We start from the raw sequence: 24,847 nt of genomic DNA, 5'->3' as shown, positions 1-24,847 counted from the left end.
TCTAATATCATGTTCCAGTGTTAATTGAACATTTTGGTGGTCTGGTTAAACAACTCTCTACTGTATTGTTGCACTTTAGGTCTGCAAAAATATATTTAAGCAAAATTAACATATTCATTATGGCCAGTAAAATCTTTGTGAACATTATTTTGTCAGGTTATGTTTCTAATGAAGGGGAATCATTTCTGTAGCATTGAATACACTTAGTATTTTAAAGTTTGCCAGAATACACATTTTTCTTCCTTTCTGTCTTCCATATGTGAATATATTGCAGCATTTTTAGATAATTAATTGCAAGCTTCTATCATACTTGGTTGTGACTTGTAGAAATTCATTGCTATGTTGTTTACGAATGACAGAATTCAGAAGTGGTGGCATGTCCATTCCCCAGCCGCAAAACTAGTTCACCTTTAATATAACTGTTTCTTTTCAATGGGAGCTGTAGATATATAGACAGTTTATACTGCATATTGTGATATGTAATAAGTTTTGTATAGGTCTTTATGTATTATATTGTAATACCACATGGGTTTTGATATTGTAGATTTGTCTTTATGTTAAATAGTGTAATTCAGGCAAATCATATTTTATTTTAATTATTGCACCCTATATATAAATATATACAAAATACTTGTAACTTTGTGAAATAACAATACACAAATGAAATTTTTTCCCTAACCTCCTTGCTCATCATTTCAGTGTCTATTTAAATTTACACATCATATTTTCATGAAATGCTCATTAAATTGTTTGCCATCCAAGAAGTTGCATATAGCACTATCCAGGTTTGATTATACACATAACGAGAAAAAGGCAGATGGGTTTTTCATCAAACCTCTTGTTAACTAGTGTTATAGCAGCTATCTGTATCCTGGCATTCTTTACTGTAGTAAAATTTTTCTGTTATTTACATTGTATCACCCATCTTATCATGTTTCCATTACACACAGTAAGAGATGAGATGGGAAGAGTTTTATAAAGATAAAAACAATATTCAAACATGGAAGGCATTTTTCAGTAAAAACCACTAAATTGTATTGGCACTGGGAGAGAAAGAAAAAAAAAAAAGTTACCCAATGCCTCTCACTCAGCTAAGAGGTGACATCCAGGAAAACCCTGAGCTTGAAAACTCAACTTTACATAAGGCTGGTAAAGATGAGAAGATGAGCGTTCATAACTGAAGCAAGAGAATTGTAATAATTTACCTGATTAAAAAATAGGCATTACATCTAGAGATGGCAGCTGGCAGAACAAATTAATATGAAATTCAAACAATATAAAAGGATAATGATAAAAATATAATTATAAATAATGTTATTAGGAGGGTTATCTAGTTATGTACAGCTAATAGTGAACTCCTTTTTTTTATGTACAATAATTATGCAAGTTACCATTTTGACAAACTAGAGGCAAGTTTACCACTACAATACCCAAAATTGTTCAAAAGCATTTTTTTTTATTTATGAAATTTTCACTAGTTTTTCACACATTTTTTTGGTAAGTGGAAGGTAAAGTTTTTTTCATTTTTAAGTCACTGTACTATTTTAACACCAGCTCAAGACAAGCTACAAGACTGTGTAAACTATTCAGTTAAATGTATCCACTAAACTATGCATTAGTCCGTAATTGCTATTCTTTCCTTACTTAACTGTTTAAAGTTATCTCAAAGGAATTTGCTCCATTATAGGCAGTCCAGGTGCAGGGTAACATGCCATACAGTACAATAAATGATTTGGGTCAAGCAGTTGCACTTCATGTTTGCTGAGATAACACTGTCCCCCACCATAATATTTCTTGAGCAACTGAAGGTAGAGTATGTAATATAATTTGTTTCAATGATCAACTGTACAGAAAAGGGTTACTTGCATTTTGATAAAATTTCTAAAACCACTATTTCACCAATAGTACTTTCAATATGAATTATACAATAAATCCTAATTAATAACAATGAAGATGATACAATAATACAATTTTATACATAAAATGCATATTTAATAGAGAAAGCCTAAACTCAAAATTTACCACTTGTAATACTGAAAATGTATTCTAAAAAGAAAGGAATGAAATATGAGCACCAATTTAGTTGAGGGAAAAAAAGGCAATGACAAGACATTAAAAATAATGACTGGAAATAGAAAGGAGAAACTTGTATGACATAAATGAAATATACATGGATTTGTAGTCAGTGATCTGAACAAGTAAAATTATCTTAACCAAAAGAGGATAATTTGGCAAGACAGAATTTAACCAAAAACATTGTACTAACGAGGAAATTTCATTTCAAAACTAGTGAATATTACTCTCTTAAAGTGAATGAATATTTATGACTATTAAAGTAAACTCAATACTGCACTGCATTGCAGCTGAATACACTTCATTTTCAACACCAAATATTATATGGCTACAGATGTTTGTAACACCTCAACACAGACACTGTATATGAACATAATCTGATATTCCATGGGTATGTTACTAAGAAAGAAATTATGGATAATTGGCCACTGATAAATGCTTCAAATCCTTCAGGGTCCAGATGTGAAGTAAAGCAGAGACTTGAAAATGTAACACAAATTTTTTAGCCCTGTTTTGTAATTAATTGTACTAAACACTAGATATGGAATGGTTACAAATAAATACATCTTGGGAACACACTGACTACAGATAAAAACAATCACTAAATACCAGAAAAGTAATGTAAGGAAATTACCAGTGTAAACTGTCACAACAATACATCAGTACACATACCAGTAAAATAATAGTGCAGTACCAGAAACCAATGCTAAACCATCCTAAGAAGCTACTAAATCCCAAAATAATCCAATTATTTCAAGTTTACGGTTAGGAACTGACATACCAACAGGGGAGAAATTACAGATAAAGTTATAAGAAACAAGAAACATCAATCTACAGACTTTCATAACTTTGTACTGTAGATTACCCAAATATTTTTCAACAGATTTTTTGACATGCAACTAAACTACAATGTTCCAGTTGAATGTTTTGATCATTTGCATGCATAATTAGCACTCGAACCAGTCACCCGTGGATAATTTCTGTGTATGCTCATTATCATAAGCATTATTAATGGGCTGATGATGCATGAACCTACAAAAATTGAGAAATCGATACATATAGTTCCTCTTCCCAAAAGCTGTAGTAATACTATAATTAAATTTGCAACACACTTAGAGCCATCTAGATGGATGAAGTGGCACCAATATCCTTTCATATATATCAAGCAATGGTCACATAATCTATGTAAAAAAATCATTTAAAACATGGACATGTTTGGAAAGGCACTTCTTTTATGCCAAACTTCCACAACATTTCACTATCCAAGGTCCCAAGAAAAATAAATCCTGAACTGATATCAAGTGTCAATTTTGGGAACAGCCAAACAATCATTTCATATATGAATGACCAAAGCACTACTGAGCTGAATTATCAGATTTTCTTAAAACACCCAAAGAGCTATGGTCACACCGAATTGAGTAACGAAAAGGGGTACATCATGTTAAAAAATGTGCTAACATGCATGAGAGTGAACCTGGCAGTTTAAAAGGCAATGTCTATATCACTTGTGAATCTGACAAATTCTTTGTTCACTGTCAATACAGTTAAATTTATGACCATAAAGGGATGTTGCAGTTTTGGCTCATCACAGCATTCTGCACCTTCAGTGATGTTGTTTCTCAAGAAAACAAGTGAAATGTTAACATCAAGGGGTTTCCCAAACGAAAAGCCCAGCATTAGGGTTATGTAAAAGGATACTGGCCACTCACAAATTTACAAAGCAACTATACACTGAAACCTTGTGCTACGCTCCCTCCACAGAACTCTCAAAAGTTTTTCTCATGGAAAGGAGCAAACTGTGACAGCAATGTTTTATTGAAACAGGCAGAAACTATTGAAGATTCTTACACTGGTAAGAATCCAGAGGATGGTAATCTGATATTTAAATTTCAACAAAAATATCACAAAAAAAAAAATTAGTTCCAAACAAAGCATGGTAATCAAGCATGTAAACAAAGGATGGTAATCAATTGTGTAAAATCCTAAAAAGACTTCAGTAATCCCTGAACTACTCAAAATGTACTTAAGCAATAATCTTACCACTAGTTTCAGCCCAGTACCAAGATGTCAATGAATCTAGCTGTATACCTGCCTAATACAGTATGCCAACTTGAAATAGTTGTCCTGCACTTATCACCAGTAGAAATAACCATTGCTCTTTGCTTTGGCAAATTGTCTTCTATTTAAGTTTGTTTTTTATACATTATCACTTAGTGATTTTTAAACATTCTCAATTAGAGTATGTACTCTTTTAAATTACAATAACAGCAGTTAGAGAACATCAATTTAATACTAAAAAACACTTCAATAATTTCAATCTTGAAATCATAAATGTATTACAGATGGCTCTGTATATGTTCATTAAAGCTTATAAAACTACAATAATTACAAGTGTGTGCCTACCATTCTATACGACTAGAAGTGTGTATTGCTGTCCCTTGAAAACATGAAAAAGCCTTTAATTTCATAAGTTTAACTGAAGAAATGTGTCAAATGATGACTGCTAACTCAAATTTAAAGGTGAGCACCAAATAATGAAAGCATGTACAATTTCCAAAATAATCAGTACTAGATTAATCCAGCCAATTAATAATAGCACAACTAAACCACCCACATACAACACGACATTTTGGAGAAACTGCAATGTGCATAATGTGTTTTATTCAAGTAGCACTAACTGCAAAAGTCCTGAAATATCATGGAAACCCATTTATAACCAAGTGATCTAAAGACTTAACAGGAGAATATAAATGTATACTAGTAAGTCAAATAAATCAAAATCATACAGTAAATTTCAGTAAAATTACTATTAATATCAAAATGAAGGATCCTGAATTAGAGAAGCCATAAAGTGTTATCACCAAATTCAAGGTTGGACCCTAAAACATAGAGATACTATAAGTAACAACTTTGAAGGTACAACCAGACTACATCATCCCAGAAAGAAAAAACTGTTTGCTAGGTATATCTATGGTCACATGCATAAGTGTTTTTTGTTATTAGCATACCTGCTACTTGCCAAATTTTATGAATATTCAAGGAATGAAACAGACCATAGGCATACATTGGCTGAATTATCACAGCATGTTTTTAACTTCAGTGTGATTACCTAAAGAAGCTGAATGCTCAACCTTCATTACCAATACTGAACCCACTGCAATAAAAAAATTTTCTAGTTCTTTTAACCATCACGCTACTGACATCTTACATTCACTGAACTCTACATATGAAAAGGCAGATAAGTGGTGCTTCATGTCAATAAAACAAAAAGATGGGATATAACATCCTTTTTCCCTTTACATACCCATATGTTAACTCAATTCACATAAATTAATCAAATACATCCACAATGAACCTTGCAAATACCCTATCTTATCCTATGCACAAGCAAACATTGCTATTATGGAGAATCAAGCTATTGCATGAATTTCAAAAATTACCAGTAAGACACTAAAAATCACAACATTTCCTCAATCTCACACTCTTTTATATGTAAATGTTGAAGCAAAAAAAAAAAAGATAAAGAAAAAAAAAAAGGTCAATCCAGATTCAGGAAACTTTTTCACCATATAAAAGAACATTTGACACAAGGGATTCAACAACAAATTTAATCTTTTTAAACTTGGTTTCATCACGTAGGAAACTTTTCAAAGCTCTGACACTCATTTTTTTTTTTCATTCAAAAATCCCATTACTGTGCTCTCAGAAAAACCACCAATAAGAATGATGCCCGCCCTTAATGCATCCTATCACTATCCATGTTTTTTTTATTTGGGTGCAACTGACTGAGTAAATTATTCCTCACATTCATGAGATACATTTATACATTAACTGCCAAAAAATACATCCATAAAGAAAAAGAAATGTACATGTACACACAATCAGCACAACTATGTCACAGTGTAATTATCAGCGGATACCAGGAAGTTGTAGGTTTATGTTCACACTACAGGAGTAATTGCAAATACAATATGCACTATAAATACAAACCTATGACATGCCGACGAGAGGAAATGGTACATTATTCAGTGCTACCATACATGGAGTTGTTGTATCATCCAGTACTTCCAATAATGGTTTGGTAAAGCATCTGGTACTACCACAAATGGAAAAGTACATTCCCTGGCATTGTCATACATGATGATGGTACATCATCCAGTATCATACACAGAAAAGGTACATTATCCGGTACTACCACACACAAGTTGGGGCATAAAACCCTTCTTGAGAACCTATCACATATTGCAACAAACTTCACATCTACAACACATTTTAAAAGAATTAAAAATAAGTTATGAAGTACTGAACTTGTTCTAGGTTTTTTGTAGATATGTGCACACACAATTTTTGTAAGTACAGCATATTACTGTGAAAAGTAGGTAGGCCTTCCTGAGGATAAGCAGATTTGGCATTCCAAAATCACCAGTATCACTGTAAACCTGAATGACTTACTACAAATAACCTAAAACAAAAATGACAGTGTAACCTAAAACCAATTAAACAAATCCTCCTTTGATTAAAAAAAAATTTGTCACTTTCAAAATGTTAACTTACTTGCTTAACATTACTTTCAACGCAGGTGTAGGTTATTGGTAATAGTAACACGCAATAAGCCTAAGTTCCATCAATTAGAAGTATTACATGTATATATAAAGTATTTCATTCTAAAGTCATCTACTTCTAGAATCTATAGGTCTGATGCTTCTGACACAGAGTCATCTGCAAAATAAAAGTCATCAGCCAAATCTTCTAACTGTAATTCCAGCAGCAGAGTTTGAATGGAGCCACGCAGCAATTCGAGCCGGTGTTCACGTTCTTCAATGAAATCCCAAAGCACCATGTTCTATTTAAAATAAATAAATAAATGAATATAATTGCTGAAGTGTCATGAGTTGAAGTAATCTATACAGTAACAAATTTGCAATGGAACATTTATACGTTATATAACTATGAAAACTGAGCTCACTTTCTAAAGATATGAACTGTTCATCCATGAGAAAGTACTGTAACTTGATGAGAAAAATACTTACTTCAAGATACGACTGCAATTCTCCATCAGCAGTAAAACGCCGCCTTCGCCTTGGTGGGCCAACGTCTTTCTTGGTGCCATCAGGAAGGGCATGAAGGTAGAAACATTTGTTCCCAAAAGGACATTGCCCTTGCCCTTCTTTGAAGTATTTGCATGGTTTTGCACTGCAAGAGACAAATAAGTCATCAGTATGAAAACACGATCTTTTAAGTATACAGTAAAAACACAATTTGATGTTACCATCAGCAGGGAGTGGTACACATGAAATACATAATCCCAAGTTATAACTGTAATTTACTACCGATTCACTTCAAAAACTTACAATTTATTCATCAGTACATTCAGGTTGTCTCTACCTTCTGGTACAGTATATCAATCAAATAATCCCTTTCATATCTCTTGTCAAGACCTCACAAAATTACCACCTCACATACTAGCTACTCTCTTTTGCAGAATTTGGAATAAGAAAACAAAGAGTGATGATTCAGAAGAGTTAGCATGGAATAACAGTAAAAGAAAGGCTACTTGGCTGATGTAAATATCATTTACTTTTCTAGAAAAAAACTTATAAAATGCTTAGAGATAAAAAATCTGATTTTAGGAAAGGCAGTTTAGATCAAATATTTATATCACTGAAATCCATGAACAAAGCAGATTATTATTAATATTACAAGCCAAGCCACAACCCTAGCTGAAAAAGCTGAATGCTACAAGCTAAAGTGTCCCAATAGGGAAAGCAGCCATACACTAAACAGAAAAAGAAACTGTCAAAGAATAAATTACGAAAGAGAACTAATAACTGTGGCTGGAGTCTTGTCAGGAGAATTTACAGTAAATAGTGGGGTACCAATGTAAAACATCATGTCAACTTTGCTTCTTTTTCAAAAATCAAAAGTGTTAGTTTTTAACTTTCAAACAGCAGCATCAGCCTACTGTTCATAAATTGCATATACAGCCTGTGAGTGCTACTGGTTTATAGCTCTCATCAAGATCTGGATTCTTCCACGATTTAAGTCCTGGACTTACAACACAAATGTTCCAGGACAAGGGATATGTACAAATATTTCCAGAAACCACTGAGTAGAATGGACTGGAATATAAAATTTAGGACAATGGCCAAGGTGTACCAAGAAGAAAGAGTGGAAAGTAAAATGGAATAAAGAGAATACGAACGGAGGTACAGCAAAAGGGAATGAAAGGAGTTACAGCTAAGGGCTGAGGTGATGCTGCAAAGAACCTCAAGTAATGCCTACAGTGCACTGTGTGAGGTGCACTGTGTATCCCATTAGAACATTCTGCTACTCTCCAAAATATAAGAGACATTTTCATAACTCATTTCTTCATCAGGCAATGTAGCTGATGGGTTTGATGAAGGGTGGTGGGGTACTCACTCTAATACTTCAAATTTGCTAAAATTCAGGGGAATACAGAAATACATCCAATATACTCCCAAAATGTTGACCTATTGCTGCTGCTATTTGTTCTGAATTGGAAATATTAGTATCCCCTCACTAAAATTGGAAATACAGATGGAGTAAATTTGCCCTAATTTTTTTTTTATTTTGTTCCAAATCTTGTTGAATATTACCAATGACTTGTATTTCCTCATAATATGCTTTTCAATTTTTTTTTTTTTGCAGAAACTGCCATAAGCTATCTTATTTTCCTCCCTTGGTGATCTTGAGTACCTGCAAACACATGTCTGGTTATGTTACTTTCCTGTATGAACTCCTGCTTCGTAGTCCAGTGTGTTGCCAAGTAACGGAAATACTATACCTCATCTAATACCTGCCCATCTGTCACATCAGGATTCTAAACTCCCCTCTCTCCCTTATTTGTTCTTGTAAAGCATTTTTGGCATTGAAAATATCTTACTCTATGCATATTTAGTAATCCTCTCCACCTCCTGTCACACCATCCGTTACTTTCAGTACACAGCACAGAGGTCACTTCCACAACACTCCAATAAAAACCAGCTAGTCATTTTTGTCCATTGTTTCCTTACCATAAGCCCAGTTGTACTTATGTGATTTTCAGTCCCCCTTTCAATTCCAATCTGACATCTCTTAAAAATTTCCATCACCCCTTCCACAAATTCTGCAGTTAGCAAAAGGTTATCTGCATAAAGCAGCTACTTGGAACCAACTTTTCTCCACACTTTTATAGCTTCCCCATTACTATGGTAAAAAGCAATGGGCTCAGTGCTGATCCTTCATACATATCAATATTTATAATAAATTCTTCTGATAAACTTGTCACTGTCATCAACCTAGATCTGGTGCTATGGTACAGTAATATCACTAGCTTGATAACTCTTTCCAATATATCCTCTTCCTTTGTAATGCCCCCTTACTTATTTGTCGAACGCTTTTTCAAAATTCACAAATCCTTGCATGGTACTTCTCCCGTAGCTGACGCCTTATAAAGACTACTTCTGTTGTTGGTCTCTGGTTTTAAGCCAAACTGACAATTATAAATGTTAACAGTTTCTCTCAGCCTTTCCTCCGGCAACTTTCTCCAATATTTACAAAGCATGCTTAAAAAGTGCAAATGTGCAGAATTTTATTCACAAAATACAATATTTTCTTATATGAAATCCTGTTTTATAATACACTCTCAAAATTCCATAGATGAAATCCCACTGTACCAACCTGCTATAACTGGAAAAAGCAGCTCCCATGCCTTAAAGTCATCTGTGTTTATGTGACCTAGTATTAAATGCAGAACTTACCAAGAGATTTTCACCTCACTTGAACATGTTAGTTCCATGAATTCTACAAGTGAAGAAATCGACCCCAACTTTTCCCTTTTATATCCTATGAGTGATGAAAATCATATTAAATATGGCAGAGAAAGGGAGCAGAAGTCAAGAAACCTAGCTAGCCTTTGGGATTTAACCCATGCCTAATCAAAATTAAAGTTAAAACAAATTAAAAACTATAAATTACCTTAAAGCTCGTCGATAACTGACAAGAAGTTTTTCTTTTTCTTCCTTATCTTTGTCATCTACCCAGTATCGAGAAGGAATGACATAATCACTTTGTGTTCGACACTCTGGACAAGACCTATAAAATAGGAATAAAAGAATAGTTACAGGCATTATTAAACAATTTTCCCGACTGGTTATTAAAATATATACTGTATATCATAATGCTTCCAGAACATTGAGCTACTTCACAATAACTTTTGCTATTCCCAAAAATTGAATATGACAACACACATAAACTTCAATTCGTTACTTTAAATTTTAAGTTTTCATGAATATTATGACAACCCCAGATAAGTGATAAGAGAACTTGTACTCATAAAAATGGTACTATATATTTTAAAAAATTAAAAATACTGCAACACTAACATGTTAAAATTATTTTAAAAGCTTATTAGTAAGACTGCATTAAAATTTTCATCGTCCTTTAATGCCTGTTCATTTTCAAAAGACAGGGGTAGGGTTCAGAGCCGTTGAAGGTCATGGAAATGAAATGCTGACCAGCAGTGTGTTACCCTTTCTTCCATCCTCATTTGTACAACTCCAAGTGGGTAGGTGACTACAAAAGAAGCTGGATACAGCTTAGAGATGTAAACTCCAGGCCTCTGCGGAAAGATAAGTAAGACAGAGGCTCAACATCAAAAGACGACATAAACCTGGGGCACTCCTACTAACACTCCTGGACATCTATGTTGACCACTCTTAGGAGCAGTAGAATCATCAGGCATATCATTCTTGCCAAGACCAGCTGACATGTCAACCAATGACTGAGGTTTCTTTATCGCTAAAGAAACTATCGCATGTCGGGAAACTAAAACTGATACCTGAAGAAGCGTCATCAACAAGTCTACAAACAAGCTAACGTCAGCAAGCAACCAAGAAAATATGAGTAGCTTCAAAAACATCCAAGATAACTCAAGAGTGAAGCCCAGATTTGTAAAAAGCAAAATGGCTGAAGAATTTGCTGACAGTTGAGTGAGTGGGTGGGGGTCACCATCCCCTCACTCACCTGCAGCTACGTAACTACCTCGTTGCCAAGCTTCAACGACCAGACCAACTTTTGCCAAAGATGATTTAAAAAAAAAAAAGCTGAAGGTTTGTATTCTCATAGGAACCAATGTTAGTTAACACCAAAGAGTAACACCTACCTTACAATTTTATTTTCAAATTGTTTGGACTGCCTCCACTTCCTAATACAGTTCAGGCAAAAACAATGCTGGCAATTTGGTAGAATACCAAACCTTCGTTGGGATGCCAAAGGACGTTCCATGACTGTGTCCATGCATATGCCACAAACTTTATCTCGAGACCTAGCTACAGCAAAAGAATGTTCCATTTCTGCTTCCATTAATCTTGTGCATTCCTGTAAATATGAAAGGAATACATAAAGAACTTCATTCAAATCATTCATATGATACTTAAGAGTAATATAAATATCATGCATCTATAGTTACTTGGATGTTTTTATTCCTAATGTGATAAAGCCATGTCTTTGTCTAATAAATATTACCTTACATCTTCCTTTTTTCTATAGCATGTTTATGTATATATATATATATTCCTCTACCATCACCTAACATAAACCTGATTAACATGATGCACAAGTGTCATGACAACAGATGTAAAACATACCCAGTACCTTGGATACTGGATATGTAAGTGACTGTAATTATGCACCCACATGTAAGAGAACAGGAACTGTTTATCTGATTAAATATGTAGGTCATACTGATTCTCCTTTAAACTAAAGAATCTGTTGTCACAGGAACTTATGTAAAAGTACCGGTTTTAATAAGGATAGTTGTGCCAACAAATATGAGTATGAGCATTTTACAATACATCTCATATAAACACAAAAATATTAATATTCTTGATACTGTTAATGATGGTCACAGTACGAGAGGTAGAAAATTCTTATATTGTAACATTAAAAATTCCTTATCCTTAAGGATTTAATGACACGATAAATAAGAGTTTAGTAATATCAAGCATCAATAAAACTTGTACTTATAATGAAATTCTGGATAATGTTATTAACAGAGGTTTAGGGGTAACAAGTTGTAGCACAAATAATAAACTTGCTGATTTTAATGAACTCTTACATGGAATTATTCATTCTGCCCTAAATATTCTCACATGATTTAGTTTAATCAAAACTGGAATTCAGAAGTAGAAAATACTGTAATTATAGAGTTGATAACTATGATGATAATTTTTACCATAAATTCACTGATACTCCAAACATCCCTAAATAAACTCATAGTCCAGAGTTAATATAGATTTTCCCATAAAAACACATACCCTAAAACACCATTCTAATGCTGAAACATTAGGTAACTGAATTTAAGCATACAAAAAGTGCTGATGTCTTAAATATTAGATATTCAGATGATATGCCTTGTTCATTAAAGATAATAGATATCAAAATGATTTTCATGAACATGTAATAACAGGCTATTTAGATATTGCTAATGATGATATCTCTTCTTATTATCTTTAAACTAGGTTCTAAATTTAGACCTATACCAAATAAAAGTACCGTAACAGAATTGATGAATATCTATTCAGTAAATATATACATAAAAACTTAATATAAGTATTTGACAGTTTATTGAATGGAAAATGAAACTGATTAACACTATTATAAATAAGACTAATAACACTCCAAATAACTTTCCAGGTACCAACAATTTGAATGCAAAAATATATGGACATGCCTCCCTCTCCCGCCTAAGCAGAGGAAGCGAGCATGGGGGCAAAAAGGAGGGCAAAGAGAATCTTGTAGATGACAACAGACTATGAAGAAGGCAGCGAAGGGAAAAACATTTCTTAGTTTTTCCAAGGAACACCTTGTTTATTTTCCACACTGAAGGGCTGGATTGGAATGGGAGACATCAAAAATATGCTGGAGGGTCAGCTACTGGAAGAGCTACCGCAACTGGAGGACCTACTGTCTTGAAGTAGACAGGGAAGTTATAGGGCTGCAGAAATTGCAGCTGTGTCAAAAGGTTTGGCCTTATTCTTCACCTGGTCATCAAAGCAAGCAGACATAGACTGACTGACCTGGAATATTAAGAGTAGACCAGATCTTTTGCAGATACCCATAAGATAACATAATTCCTCATACCCTGACAAGCTGATATGAAAGGGTTTCTTACACCTGGGTAGGATGAAAAGTGCTGACAGGGTCTGGTGGCATCAGAAGCTAGGAACACCTCCCACCCTCCTTCCTCCTCTTAACAAACTCATAACATCTCATTAGTGAGAGGACCAGGTTGCACATGTCTCAGACGAAAGATTGAGTATAATATTTGTCCCTACAAAATTAGTAATACTTAAGTGCCTACAAATAAGGGAGACATGAGGCAACTATACGGTTTCAAAGTCCTTCCTACCAGCATTGGTCACAATTCTTCTCCTGAAAGAGAAAAACAAGACCAAAGTGACACAAAAGAACACAGCACATAAAAAGTCCAAAGTAAATGCAAATGCAAAGAAACAAAGATGACAAGCTACTTATCCTGTCCAACAAGCACAACGGGAGAGAGCAGGGAGGCATGTCCTCACTCATTGGCTGCTGAAGAAAAAGTAGCTACAGTTGTGTGTCAATAGGTGAGAGAGGGGTATTCCTCCACTTGATCCCATTTACCACTCATTAAATATCTCATTACCAAGTTCAACAACTGTACCAGCTCATGTTGAAGTGTATTCCTATTATAAGGGGGATGTTAGGAACAAATAAAGGTTCTTTGCCCACTTTGCAACAAAGCATTTATTCCATAAAGCCACATGGGCACAAAAGAATGAAAAATGATGTGGAGTAGGAATATGGAGGCATCCCTCTCTTAGGAATATGGGTTGGTGCAACCACATATTTCACACATGGAACAAGGGGTCTTACAATTAATGGACTTTTATTGAAAAAATGTGCTATTGTTCAAAATAACTTTGAAATACATTTACCATTATTAACTTTACTTTAAGATAACCATGGTAAAACAGTATGTCTTAGAACTAAATCATAATTTAGCAGTCATCAGGCTTGCCACTTATGAATAAAATTTGAAAACATAATAGGTAAAACTAGCTAAATGACATGTAAAATAGTTGTCTTAATAAACTGCTTTGAATTTTAAGTAAAACATCTGTGTCTGAAGAAAATGTGGTACGAGAAGCAAAAAATCTAATTTATATTTTTTTTTTTACCAATTTTTCAACTATTACAACATTTCTCTTTTGCTATGTGCTTCCTCATAAACTACATACAAATTTAGCTTTAAAAGGTAATTCCTCAATAACATGAATATTCCCACTTAGTATAGGTAAAACTAAGATTTGTACGTAAGAAAATGTTTCATTGCCTAACTTGCACTTAACACCAAAGAGCTTACTCTTACCTCTTTGTGTATTCTTCTTTGTTCCTTATCATACGGATGTAAACAAGCTAACTGACAAACCTCACACATGGACCCATGTATGTATGTACAATATTCACCCAGCTGACAAACACCTGACATTAGGAACATCGGACAGAGTTCACTGTCTGATGAATTTAAGTTGCTGGAGCTCTCTGAAGTTTTGTCTCCAGCGCCAGCAACTTGTGCGTATGAAACTTCATATTCTGTTAAAAAGACAGAGAGCTCATTAAATAATAAAATCACTACAGAAAAATATCCTAAAAATTATGATGCTTCCCACTGTACAATGTTACTCCATGACTTAAATCCCATTAGAAGTACCACTTGCAGCATGCCTTTTTTTCTATTTTTTCTCGATTGTTTTTTTCTAATTCCCCCCCCCCCTTTTTTATTATTTATTTATTTAGTTAACTACTTAATTTTTTTATGTACTCTTTCCCCCTTTCTTTTCCCAGCCCGAGAAGAACCCTAAAAGAGTTCAGAGGTCTGGTTAAACAAATCATTTATAACTAACTTGTGTGTTGTTGTTATAATATTATGAAAATGAACCCGACCACTGTGTAAAAAATCTAATTCTTGTTGGGCTGGCCTGCAATGTTAACTTCTGACTCTGGAATTTAGCTTTGCTTTTAATAAATTGCAATTAATGTACTTCAAATTCTAATACTCCTAAAGTTTAACAAAGGAAAAACTAAACACTACTGTACAATAGTAAATATACTAGGAATGCTGAATAATAATACAGTGTAATGCAGTTACACTTTTTAAAAACATCATATGAACCTGAGATCTTAAATTGAATAAAATAAAAATAAAATCACGATTAAAATCTACACATTGTTTTACAATATGAAAAGAGTTTTTAATCTTCAAAACCTGAAAATGTTCAGCACATCGTTACCATTAAGTTTTGTGTGGTACCACATGAATATGAAATAAATATGTTTGATTAAGCATTGCTGTAGTAATATTTTCAGGTCAACCTTTTTACCATACTGTAATTTTAATTTTGTCATCTAATGATGTTCCCTTAAGTCAGGATTATTTTAGGAGTGCAAAATACTGGTAACACTGATATACATTTGATTTACAATGCCATTGACTCATCTCCTTCATTCTGCAATGGGAGTGAATCTTGGTGAATATATCTATTTTTTAAATTATATTTTTGGTTATTTATGTTAACTGTGCATAATTTATACATTTCATTAAGAGATCACATACAGGAGTTCTATCACTGTCTAGCAAATTTAACTTTCCTCTCAGGTAAGGAAATACTTATAGTAACCAAACCTTTGGCCTCTAGGACACAGTAAATTTCAGAGTCTTATTTCTGGAATAAATAGTGTCTTCATCACTGGGAAGTACAGTGATTTAAACCAAGCAAAATGCTGGATTCTCTTACTGCCTGGCATCAGTGAAAGTATCATAAACTGTTAGTCTGGAAACGGATCAAAATTCAATGCCTAATAACTAACTGTGAATAACTTTTCAATCACTTTAAAGTAGAATGATTACAAGGTAAACTCTCTAAAATCGAGGAATATTCTTACATGTAAATTTCAACATCCAGCTCAAAACTTGAGATTTAAAGAGCTTGTTATAATATATAAATCTATGAATATTGATGCAGTATATGCAAATACAATAATCTGTACTTTTCAGAAGTGAAATGAAAATGGAGAGTTAAATTACCTTGGGTATGAGATCCTTGAATATTAAGCATCAACTCAGTCAGAAACAAGGGTAAAATTATAATTTTCATGATAAAATTAATTATTTGGATATCTACCTACTCTTAAAGTTAGCTTATATCTTCGTGCCATTAGGTGCGATCGCCATACAAAATAAAAAAAAATAACGCCTGGCTAACCAGCTTGGATTAGTCTCTGTAATTACCTGTTTCCCACCTGGGAGGATGGGTGGGTTTCCACTTTAACAGCATGTAATTATCCAAATATTTAATTCTATCAAGAAAATTATCATTATTTGGAATGACTCTGACCTACCTGTTAAAGTTAGCTGACTACCACATTGAATGAGGATGGTTGGTTAGTGTGGCCAGAGAAACAATGTTCAGTCAAGCAAACTAAAAGCTTTTTAAAGAGGGGAGAAATGCTTCTCAACATTCCTGCTTGTTGTGTGATCCTTACTAGCAAGTACTGTTGGCAAATATTGGAACCACAACAGGGTGTAAGGCCCTCGTAGCATGACTTGTCAGAGGATCCTTACAAGAGGAAAAAGGACTCTATCTCGTAGAGTACTAGTGATTCCTGTGACCAAGTTGCAAACCCATAACTAACAGTCCAAAACTAAAGAAAACTACCACCTTTATATATGAAGGTTTGCTTCTATACATCAATGTGTACCTTCATGCTCCCAAAATTCAGTAGCACGATTTCCTAACAACTAATGATACGATAGGACTAAGGGGTTTACACCTAATGCTACATTTGAACATTTTGCAAATAATGAGTCAACAACAGTTATTTCTCCCCTGAGCTATATGACAACCTTCTCTAGCTAAAGGTTTTAAAGGAAATAAAGATGTGCTTATGGTATGGAAGCCATGAGGATTATTTTCAAAAATGGCAAAAGTTCAGGAATCAATTCCGTGCGCACTGACTTAAGGGGAGCGCACTCTTCGATTTTTGATGAATATTTTTGAAATTAAAAAAAAAAAATGGTTAAATGGCCGTAAGACATGAGCAGCACCTTCGTTATCATGTGACCAAAGCATTTTTTTGAAATATTAAAATTGATGGGGTTTTGGGCCTCCGCCCCCCACACGGTGAGGTAGGGCTGACGTTTGGCTCCTAATGACTATTGTAATTTTTTCCTTTATTCGCCTAATTTATTAATTATTTTGATTTTTATATCACCTTATATCATACGTCTGGCAACAACAATGGCTTGTTCCTTGGTGAATGCGTAGTCTAAGTGACAGGGTAAGTGGGTGGTGGACAACTTTTTACTCTGAGCAATTTTTTTGCTATTTGTGGTGTTTTTGCCATTTTGCTTTTTACATCCAGTAACTCTAAATACAATCTATACTCTTTCACCTTCAAAAATATGCTCACAGTTGATGAAATGAATAAAGGATGATGAAAAGGGAGTATATGATCACAAGTTCATTATATCTAGATCTCAGTTAGGTAAAATAGTGTCAGTATTAGATGCAAGGTAGGAAATTGCAGGGGTAAGGTTCAGGTCGAAGTCTCTGCCAATAGATGGGATACTGATATTTCAATGAAGTGCCAATTGTCTAGGTTTACAGTTAGTGCCCCAGCAAAGCGAATTAGCGAATGGAAAATCTCAGCACCATCAACTGAGTGAGATAAATATTGAGGAAATTGAACACAACTTCAGCTATGAGAAACTCAACTTACTAACACATCTGTTTGGCACAAGTGAAAGTATAGAAGAAGTTCTTCATTCGAGAGACAAAAAGGCTTGAAAATCAAACTCCAGACCAAACAAGTGAAAAAAATGACTGAAAATGAGTCAAGAGTATCAGCCTGGTAGCTACTAAACTTTTAGTTTCTTAGTTTCAAACCAGGCAATAATGAGTCAGGTGGTACTTAATGATACCCTCGCCTCGAGCGAATAATACCCCTTTTTATAGGGGGGGGGGGTGACCTGGAGCCAGAAATCAACCAAAATAATGCTCTAAGATAAGTTTTTTCCACGAGTGCCCAAAAAAAAAAACCACTTGTTGACCTTTACGGTCATTTTTCTCAGTTTTCACTTTTTTGCACTTCAAACGTGAACTACTTTTTTATTTTTAGGCCAATTTTAAAGTTAAATATACCATTGGAAAGAGGAAAGAAAGACGGATATTTGTTTGGGGCTAGGTTTTTTCTCAGGTTGACGAGGAACCCGTGATAATCAAATTGTACAAATTTTGGGGGAAAATCCCCCCTCGCCCCCATCCAAAAAAAAAAAGGAAAAGTAGAAAAACTCTTCCCATTATTTTTTTCATACTATGATATACTTTCTGTGTATGAAGCCCATTGCAATAGCTCCAAAAATAAAGGAGGTGAATCATTTTTTATTTTTTAATTTTTTTATAAAATCCAAAATAATCATCCGATCACTCTCAAAGTTTTTCTGGAACATCACCATATATATATATATAACATATAAAAATTTCATAAAAATCAGGGCTTATTTCTATGTAAGCGTGTGCTCCCCCTTAAGCATTCTTGGACATTGGAGTGTTTGTTCTCCTAACACCACAGATAAATATTTCAGCTCCTCCTCTTAAGGTTTTTTATGTCTGTCCAGGTAAACACTTAAGAGTTCTAACTGGACAGAAGACAGCTATTTCTTCCTTGCCTACCAAAGCAGTTAAATTAAGAACTGTCACAAATCTGGGAAGGGCTTTCACTTCTAATCTTTTCTCGAAGCACTGAAAGAAAAAAAAAAAGAGGTTGCCACTAGAACAAAGCCCACATACCAGAAAGGGCTTGAAGCTCACTAATATAAACCCTCAAGAGTTCTAGCTGGACTTGCCAGCCACTTCAGCAATGCCTACCAAAGCAGTTAAGTTAGGCACTGTCACAAATCTGAGAAGGGCTTTCACTTCTATATCTTTTCTTTACGCAATGAAAGACAAGAGAGGTTGCCACTAGAACAAAGTCCACATACAAGAAAGGACTTGAAGCTCACTAACAAACTTTGCCGCAGCAAGAGCTAAAAGAAAGTGGTCTTCAAAGTTCTTAAGTGATGCCTTATCAAAAGGCTCAAACTGAGATTCTGTTAAAATCGGAGGGCTACGTCTAAATTTCTTCGTAAACCAGGACAGGAAGATTGAAATTCCCAGCACAAAAGATAGAAACCCTCTTCAAACTTTAAACTGTTAGCGATATTCCAGTCAGCATGATGCAGAATTGAATGCATTGTAAAGAGGTATCCTTTGATTGCTGGGACAGAAAACTACTTTGCATACCGAAGATACTGGCAAGACTTAAATTAGGCTATCTAGAACGGATGCTGGATATCGCTCTGGACAAGAATCACGATCAATAAACTGACCACTGTTATTGATACATAAGTTCAACGGTGGCAGGCCTTCTAGACTAAGGATTGCTAATGCTAGAAATGCCCTTAGCTCATAATGGACAATGACAATCCCAACGGGGTTTGATGAAGCATGTGGAGGTTTGATGGAATCTTCTCAAATAAGACTATCTGAAAAAGGTCTTTCCTGAATGGAAGATGCTGGGGAACATCTACCACCAGGAAAGGAAGTTTGGGAACCATTCCCTTTGGGGCCACCAATGAGCTATCAAAATCACCCTTGTGTTCTGCAAAGCTCATAACTTGTTGAGTATTTCCTCAAAACAGCAAACAGAGGAAAAGCATAAAGGTCTAGATTCGACCATTCCATTCTGAAGGAAGGGATCAACTGACCATGCCTGTGGATCCTGGCATGCAGGGTTAGTAAAATAGGAGAGTAGTGTTTTTGGCAGTCATGAACAGATTGGTGTTTGATTCTCCCCAGAGGGTCCACAACTTCTGGCAAACCTGAGGCTCAGGAGACAATCCGACTGAAGACCTCGCCCTCTCAACTGAGTTGATCTTCACTAACAATTGTTTACAATAACAATGTTTTTCCCTAGGTTCTCTTGATCTGTGTCTTCTTGTCATCTTATGTAAGAATCGAGATGTTGAATTTTCAGAAAAGACTGTGATCATATTGTCTCTGACTAGATGTTCTGCTGGCGTAAGACCATTCCCAACTGCGAAAAGCTGTAGGTTGTTTACCTTACAACTGCCAAAAATTGTAGGTTGTTTACCTTACAACTCCTTGACAACAAATGTTTCTCAAGAATAATTGTCACAAGGTGACGAACACGAGGCGATAAGAGGGGAAAACTGAGTAAGACAGGGGAGGGTTATTGTCCGCTTGGAGGACGATACCAGGTGAACAAATGATAATAAGAGAACTGATGCACATCTGTATCCCTAAGTAACTCTGCCAGTTAACACACATCACTATCACTCTCGCCAAAACAGACGACGCGTGAGCCAGCGAACATGAGTACCAAACTACTAAAAAACTCATCCGGAGAACATGCCGAACCTGAACCGGAGACGGCTGAGAGAGGTGGCGAAGGGAACAGACCTTGGTCCCAAGACATGTCATGGTTCCCTATCCATGGAGAAAATCAACGGACCCAGGCCAGTCCAGAGGGCGGACTACAGACAGACGCCACGGCTCCAACACCTCTCTCTCACAGGGGAAACCAAAAAAGGTCAATCACTAATGGGGGAGGGGGGGGGGGGGAATCTTTGCCCTAATATATACAGTCAAATTTCTAATGAAAGAATATTTCTCAATTACTGTACCTAATATTTTCCTCCTGAACCAAATGGGGAGCAGAAGGCAGAGCAGGAGTGAGAGAGGAATTTACCTAGGCTAATGGAAGAGTAGAAGAACACCGGAAGACAAAAGGAAAATGACAATTTTATAATAAAATAAAGTTTTATATATACTTACCCAGTAATTACTTAGCTAAGAGTTTCTCTTGCCTCAGCAGCTCAAATTAAAAAATTCACAGGTTAGCACTTCAGTTTAGTATAGGTGACTGGTCTCGCCCACTAACGAGAGTATCAAGAACTACTCAGTAAATACTCGTCATTACATTTATGCTTTATGTCCATACGAGGGAAGGAGGGAGGGCTCTGTCCGTAATCACTGGGTAAGTATATATAAAACTTTATTTTATTATAAAAATGTCATTTTTATATATGTAACTTACCCAGTAATTACTTAGCTTAGTCCATATTGACAGATGGTGGGGATTAATGGAAAATTCTGTTCACAATCATTAATTCATGTAATGATCTGAGATACTATAGAAGTTGCCAGCATTGGATACAATGCTTGTAGTTCCTTGTTAGTTAAGAGAGCCTGCAGTACAGAACTGCCTCTGGTTAAGGGGGCATTCCTAGACATTTTGGGGCTCTGGGGGGCACAGTCCCATTTGGGGCCCCTCTTACAGTGTGGGAGGCAAGACAAAGCAGCAGGATTTTGGGGGGGTAACCACCCTACCCCCCAAAAAATTTTTAGAATATGAGCAATTGTAGGATCATTTTAAAGGCACTTGTAAATGCAAATTTCAGAAACTTTATTTCTTAAAACTAGGTGTACACTGAATAACTGAAGATCCACTTAATCCAGTTAACCCTTAAACGTCGAGCCTCTATTTACAAAAGTGTCTGTCGTATGCCAGCGGCGTTCGGGAGCTAACGCCGAAGCGGAAAGTAAGTTTTTTTCAAAAAATCACAGCACGCTTAGTTTTTAAGACTAAGAGTTCATTTTTGGCTCTTTTTTTTGTCATTGCCTGAAGTTTAGTATGCAACTATCAGAAATGAAAAAAATATCATTATCATATACAAATATTGAAATATATAACAGCGCAAAAAAAAATTTCATATATAATTGTATACAAATCGTGCTGTGAGCAAAATGGTTAAAGCTAAAGAGTTATTTTTTTTTTGTATTGTGCACTAAATTGTGATGCTTTTGGTATATAACAATTTGTAAAATGATCAAAGCAACACAGAGAAAATATTATCACAAAATGATGCATGAATTCGTAACGCACGGACGTAAAAAAATTTTTTTCAAAAATTCACCATAAATTGAAATATTGTGCTAGAGACTTCCCGTTTGTGCAAAATCAAGGTAATTGATTGAATATTACTAGAATGTAAGTGTTTTAGCTTACAATTGCAGTTTTCAACCATTTCAGTCGAGTTAAAGTTGAACGAAGGTAGAATTTTTTCTATTTATTGTGATTTATATGAAAATATTTCAAAACTGATAAAAGCTACAACCATGAGTTATTTTTTGTTGTATTCTACATGAAATTGTGCACATTTTCATATATAAAACTTTGTGTAACGACTAATATAAAATGGTGCAAACATTACGACAAAGTGACGAAAGAATTTCTGAGATGTTCGACAGAGTTAACGCGCGGCCGTAAGGAAAAAGTATTTTTCAAAAATTCACCATAAATCGAAATATTGTGCTAGAGACTTCCAATTTGTTGCAAAATGAAGGTAAATGATTGAATGTTACTATAATGTAGGAGTTTTAGCTTACAATTGAGTTTTTCGACCATTTCGGTCGAGTTAAAGTTAACCGAAGGTTGAAATTTTGGCACTTATCGTGATTTATATGAAAATATTTCAAAACTGATAAAAGCTACAACCATGAGTTATTTTTTGTTGTATTCTACATGAAATTGTGCACATTTTCATATATAAAACTTTATGTAACGACTAATATAAAACAGTGCAAACATTACGACAAAGTGACGAAAGAATTTCTGAGATGTTCGGCCGAGTTACCGCGCACAGACGTAAGGAAAAAGTTTTTTTTTTGCAAAAATTCACCATAAATCGAAATATTGTGCTAGAGACTTCCAATTTGTTGCAAAATAAAGGTAATTGATTGAATATTACTAGAATGTAAGAGTTTTAGCTTACAATTGAGTTTTTCGACCATTTCGGTCGAGTTAAAGTTGACCGAAGGTTGAAATTTTGGCACTTATCGTGATTTATATGAAAATATTTCAAAACTGATAAAAGCTACAACCTTGAGTTATTCTCTGTTGTATTCTACATGAAACTGCACACATTTTCATATATAAAACTTTATGTAACGACTAATATAAAACGGTGTAAACATTACGACAAAGTGACAAAAGAATTTCTGAGGTGTTTGGCTGAGTTACCGCGCGCTAACGTAAGGGAAAAGTTTTTTCAAAAATTCACCATAAATCGAAATATTGTGCTAGACACTTCCAATTTGTTGCAAAATGAAGGTACATGATTGAATATTACTAGAATGTAAGAGTTTTAGCTTACAATTGCATTTTTCGACCATTTTGGTTGAGTCAAAGTTGACCGAAGGTTGAAATTTTGGCACGTGATTTATATGAAAATATTTCAAACCTGATAAAAGCTACAACCATGCGTTGTTTTCTGTTGTATTTTACATGAAATTGCACACATTTTCATATATAAAACTTTATGTAATGGCTAATATACAACGGTGCAAAAATTACGACAAAATGACGAAAGAATTTCTGAAATTTTCGGCCGAGTTACCGCGCGGACGTAAGGAAAAAGTTTTTTTTTAAATTCACCATAAATCGAAATACTGTGCTAGATACTTCCAATTTGTTGCAAAATGAAGGTAAATGAGTGAATATTACTGGAATGTAAGAGTTTGTGTTTTTCAATCATTTCGGTCGAGTCAAAGTTGACCGAAGGTTGAAATGTTTTGTAGTCGACGTACGGTACGTCCACTCGTCACCCGACAGACAATTTTAGTCGACTTACGATACGTCCAGTCAGCGTTTAAGGGTTAACGAAAATATTGGCTAGGTAGATAACGGAATATTAAAATTTTTTTACGCTAATCAAAAAAAAATCAAGGTAGTGAACGCAAAACTTTAAGTTTCTTACACTACTTAGAAAGGAAAGTCAGTCAGGTAGCAAACACATTATTATTACGCTATTCGGAAAAGGAAATTAACCTTTACCAACCAAGATGAAGTACACACAGTATCATCATACATGCAAGTCTCAAATTTTAATTAAGACTGAGACTTGCAGATAAGCGTACAAAACTCATGATTACTGGTTCAGCAACGAACGCAATGTTTGCATTCACTGGTAAAGGCGATATCATCAGTTAAATTACGCTACTGGTAGTTAACAACTGATTATGAATTCGCCACTGTTGTGAAAGATGACAACTTAAACAAAATCAAAAGCTGTCCTGAATGCTGTAAGCTTGAAGTCTACCCGAAATCTGCGATAAAAATCACCAAAATATGGTCTCTGACTGACAAATTCAAGAACAAAGCTAACAAAGACGCTCTGTGTTGACTTGAGCGTCAGCAGAAACTTAATGACGAGTACTTGCAGAGCGGTTCCTGATAACCTCATTAGTGGGTGAGACCAGTCACCTGCACTAAACTGAAGTGCTAACCCACGAATTTTTTAATTTGTGCTGCCGAGGCAAGAGAAACTCTTAGCTAAGTAATAACTGGGTAACTTACATATATAAAAGGACTGAGTAGGCTTATGGTGTGCCCTGACAAATTGTCTACATAATCTATTGGCCTCAAGCATCTTCTGCTACTTCATAAAATTTCATCCTCTCATCAGATCACTCTTTATTATCTTCACATCAAGAAAACCACGCTCGTGCCTCAAAAGCTAGGCTAACATATATGCTACAAGGCCATGCACAACCAAAATATTTGGTTTCCACAAACTCTTTCCAATACAATCTTATGCTTTCATCTCTGC

General features: G+C 34.9%; 1 protein-coding gene across 2 annotated transcripts in view; it reads right to left on the bottom strand.

Moving 5' to 3' along the window:
* Window positions 1-1,299: 1,299 nt before the first annotated feature.
* The window catches only part of LOC136838719 (probable E3 ubiquitin-protein ligase makorin-1), a 36,491-nt gene continuing 12,943 nt past the window's right edge, over window positions 1,300-24,847 (bottom strand). For both annotated transcript variants that reach the window (XM_067104147.1, XM_067104148.1), the window contains 5 exons: window positions 14,486-14,709; window positions 11,237-11,451; window positions 10,051-10,167; window positions 7,104-7,266; window positions 1,300-6,916 (listed from right to left, as the gene is read on the bottom strand). In XM_067104147.1, coding sequence (XP_066960248.1) covers window positions 6,761-6,916; window positions 7,104-7,266; window positions 10,051-10,167; window positions 11,237-11,451; window positions 14,486-14,709 — 875 coding nt within the window. In that variant the 3' untranslated portion in view covers window positions 1,300-6,760. The remainder of the gene's footprint in view (window positions 6,917-7,103; window positions 7,267-10,050; window positions 10,168-11,236; window positions 11,452-14,485; window positions 14,710-24,847) is intronic.

Source organism: Macrobrachium rosenbergii, chromosome 5 (assembly GCF_040412425.1).
Source record: "Macrobrachium rosenbergii isolate ZJJX-2024 chromosome 5, ASM4041242v1, whole genome shotgun sequence".
Lineage (NCBI taxonomy): Eukaryota > Metazoa > Arthropoda > Malacostraca > Decapoda > Palaemonidae > Macrobrachium > Macrobrachium rosenbergii.
This window is presented reverse-complemented; position numbering and strand designations above follow the sequence as displayed.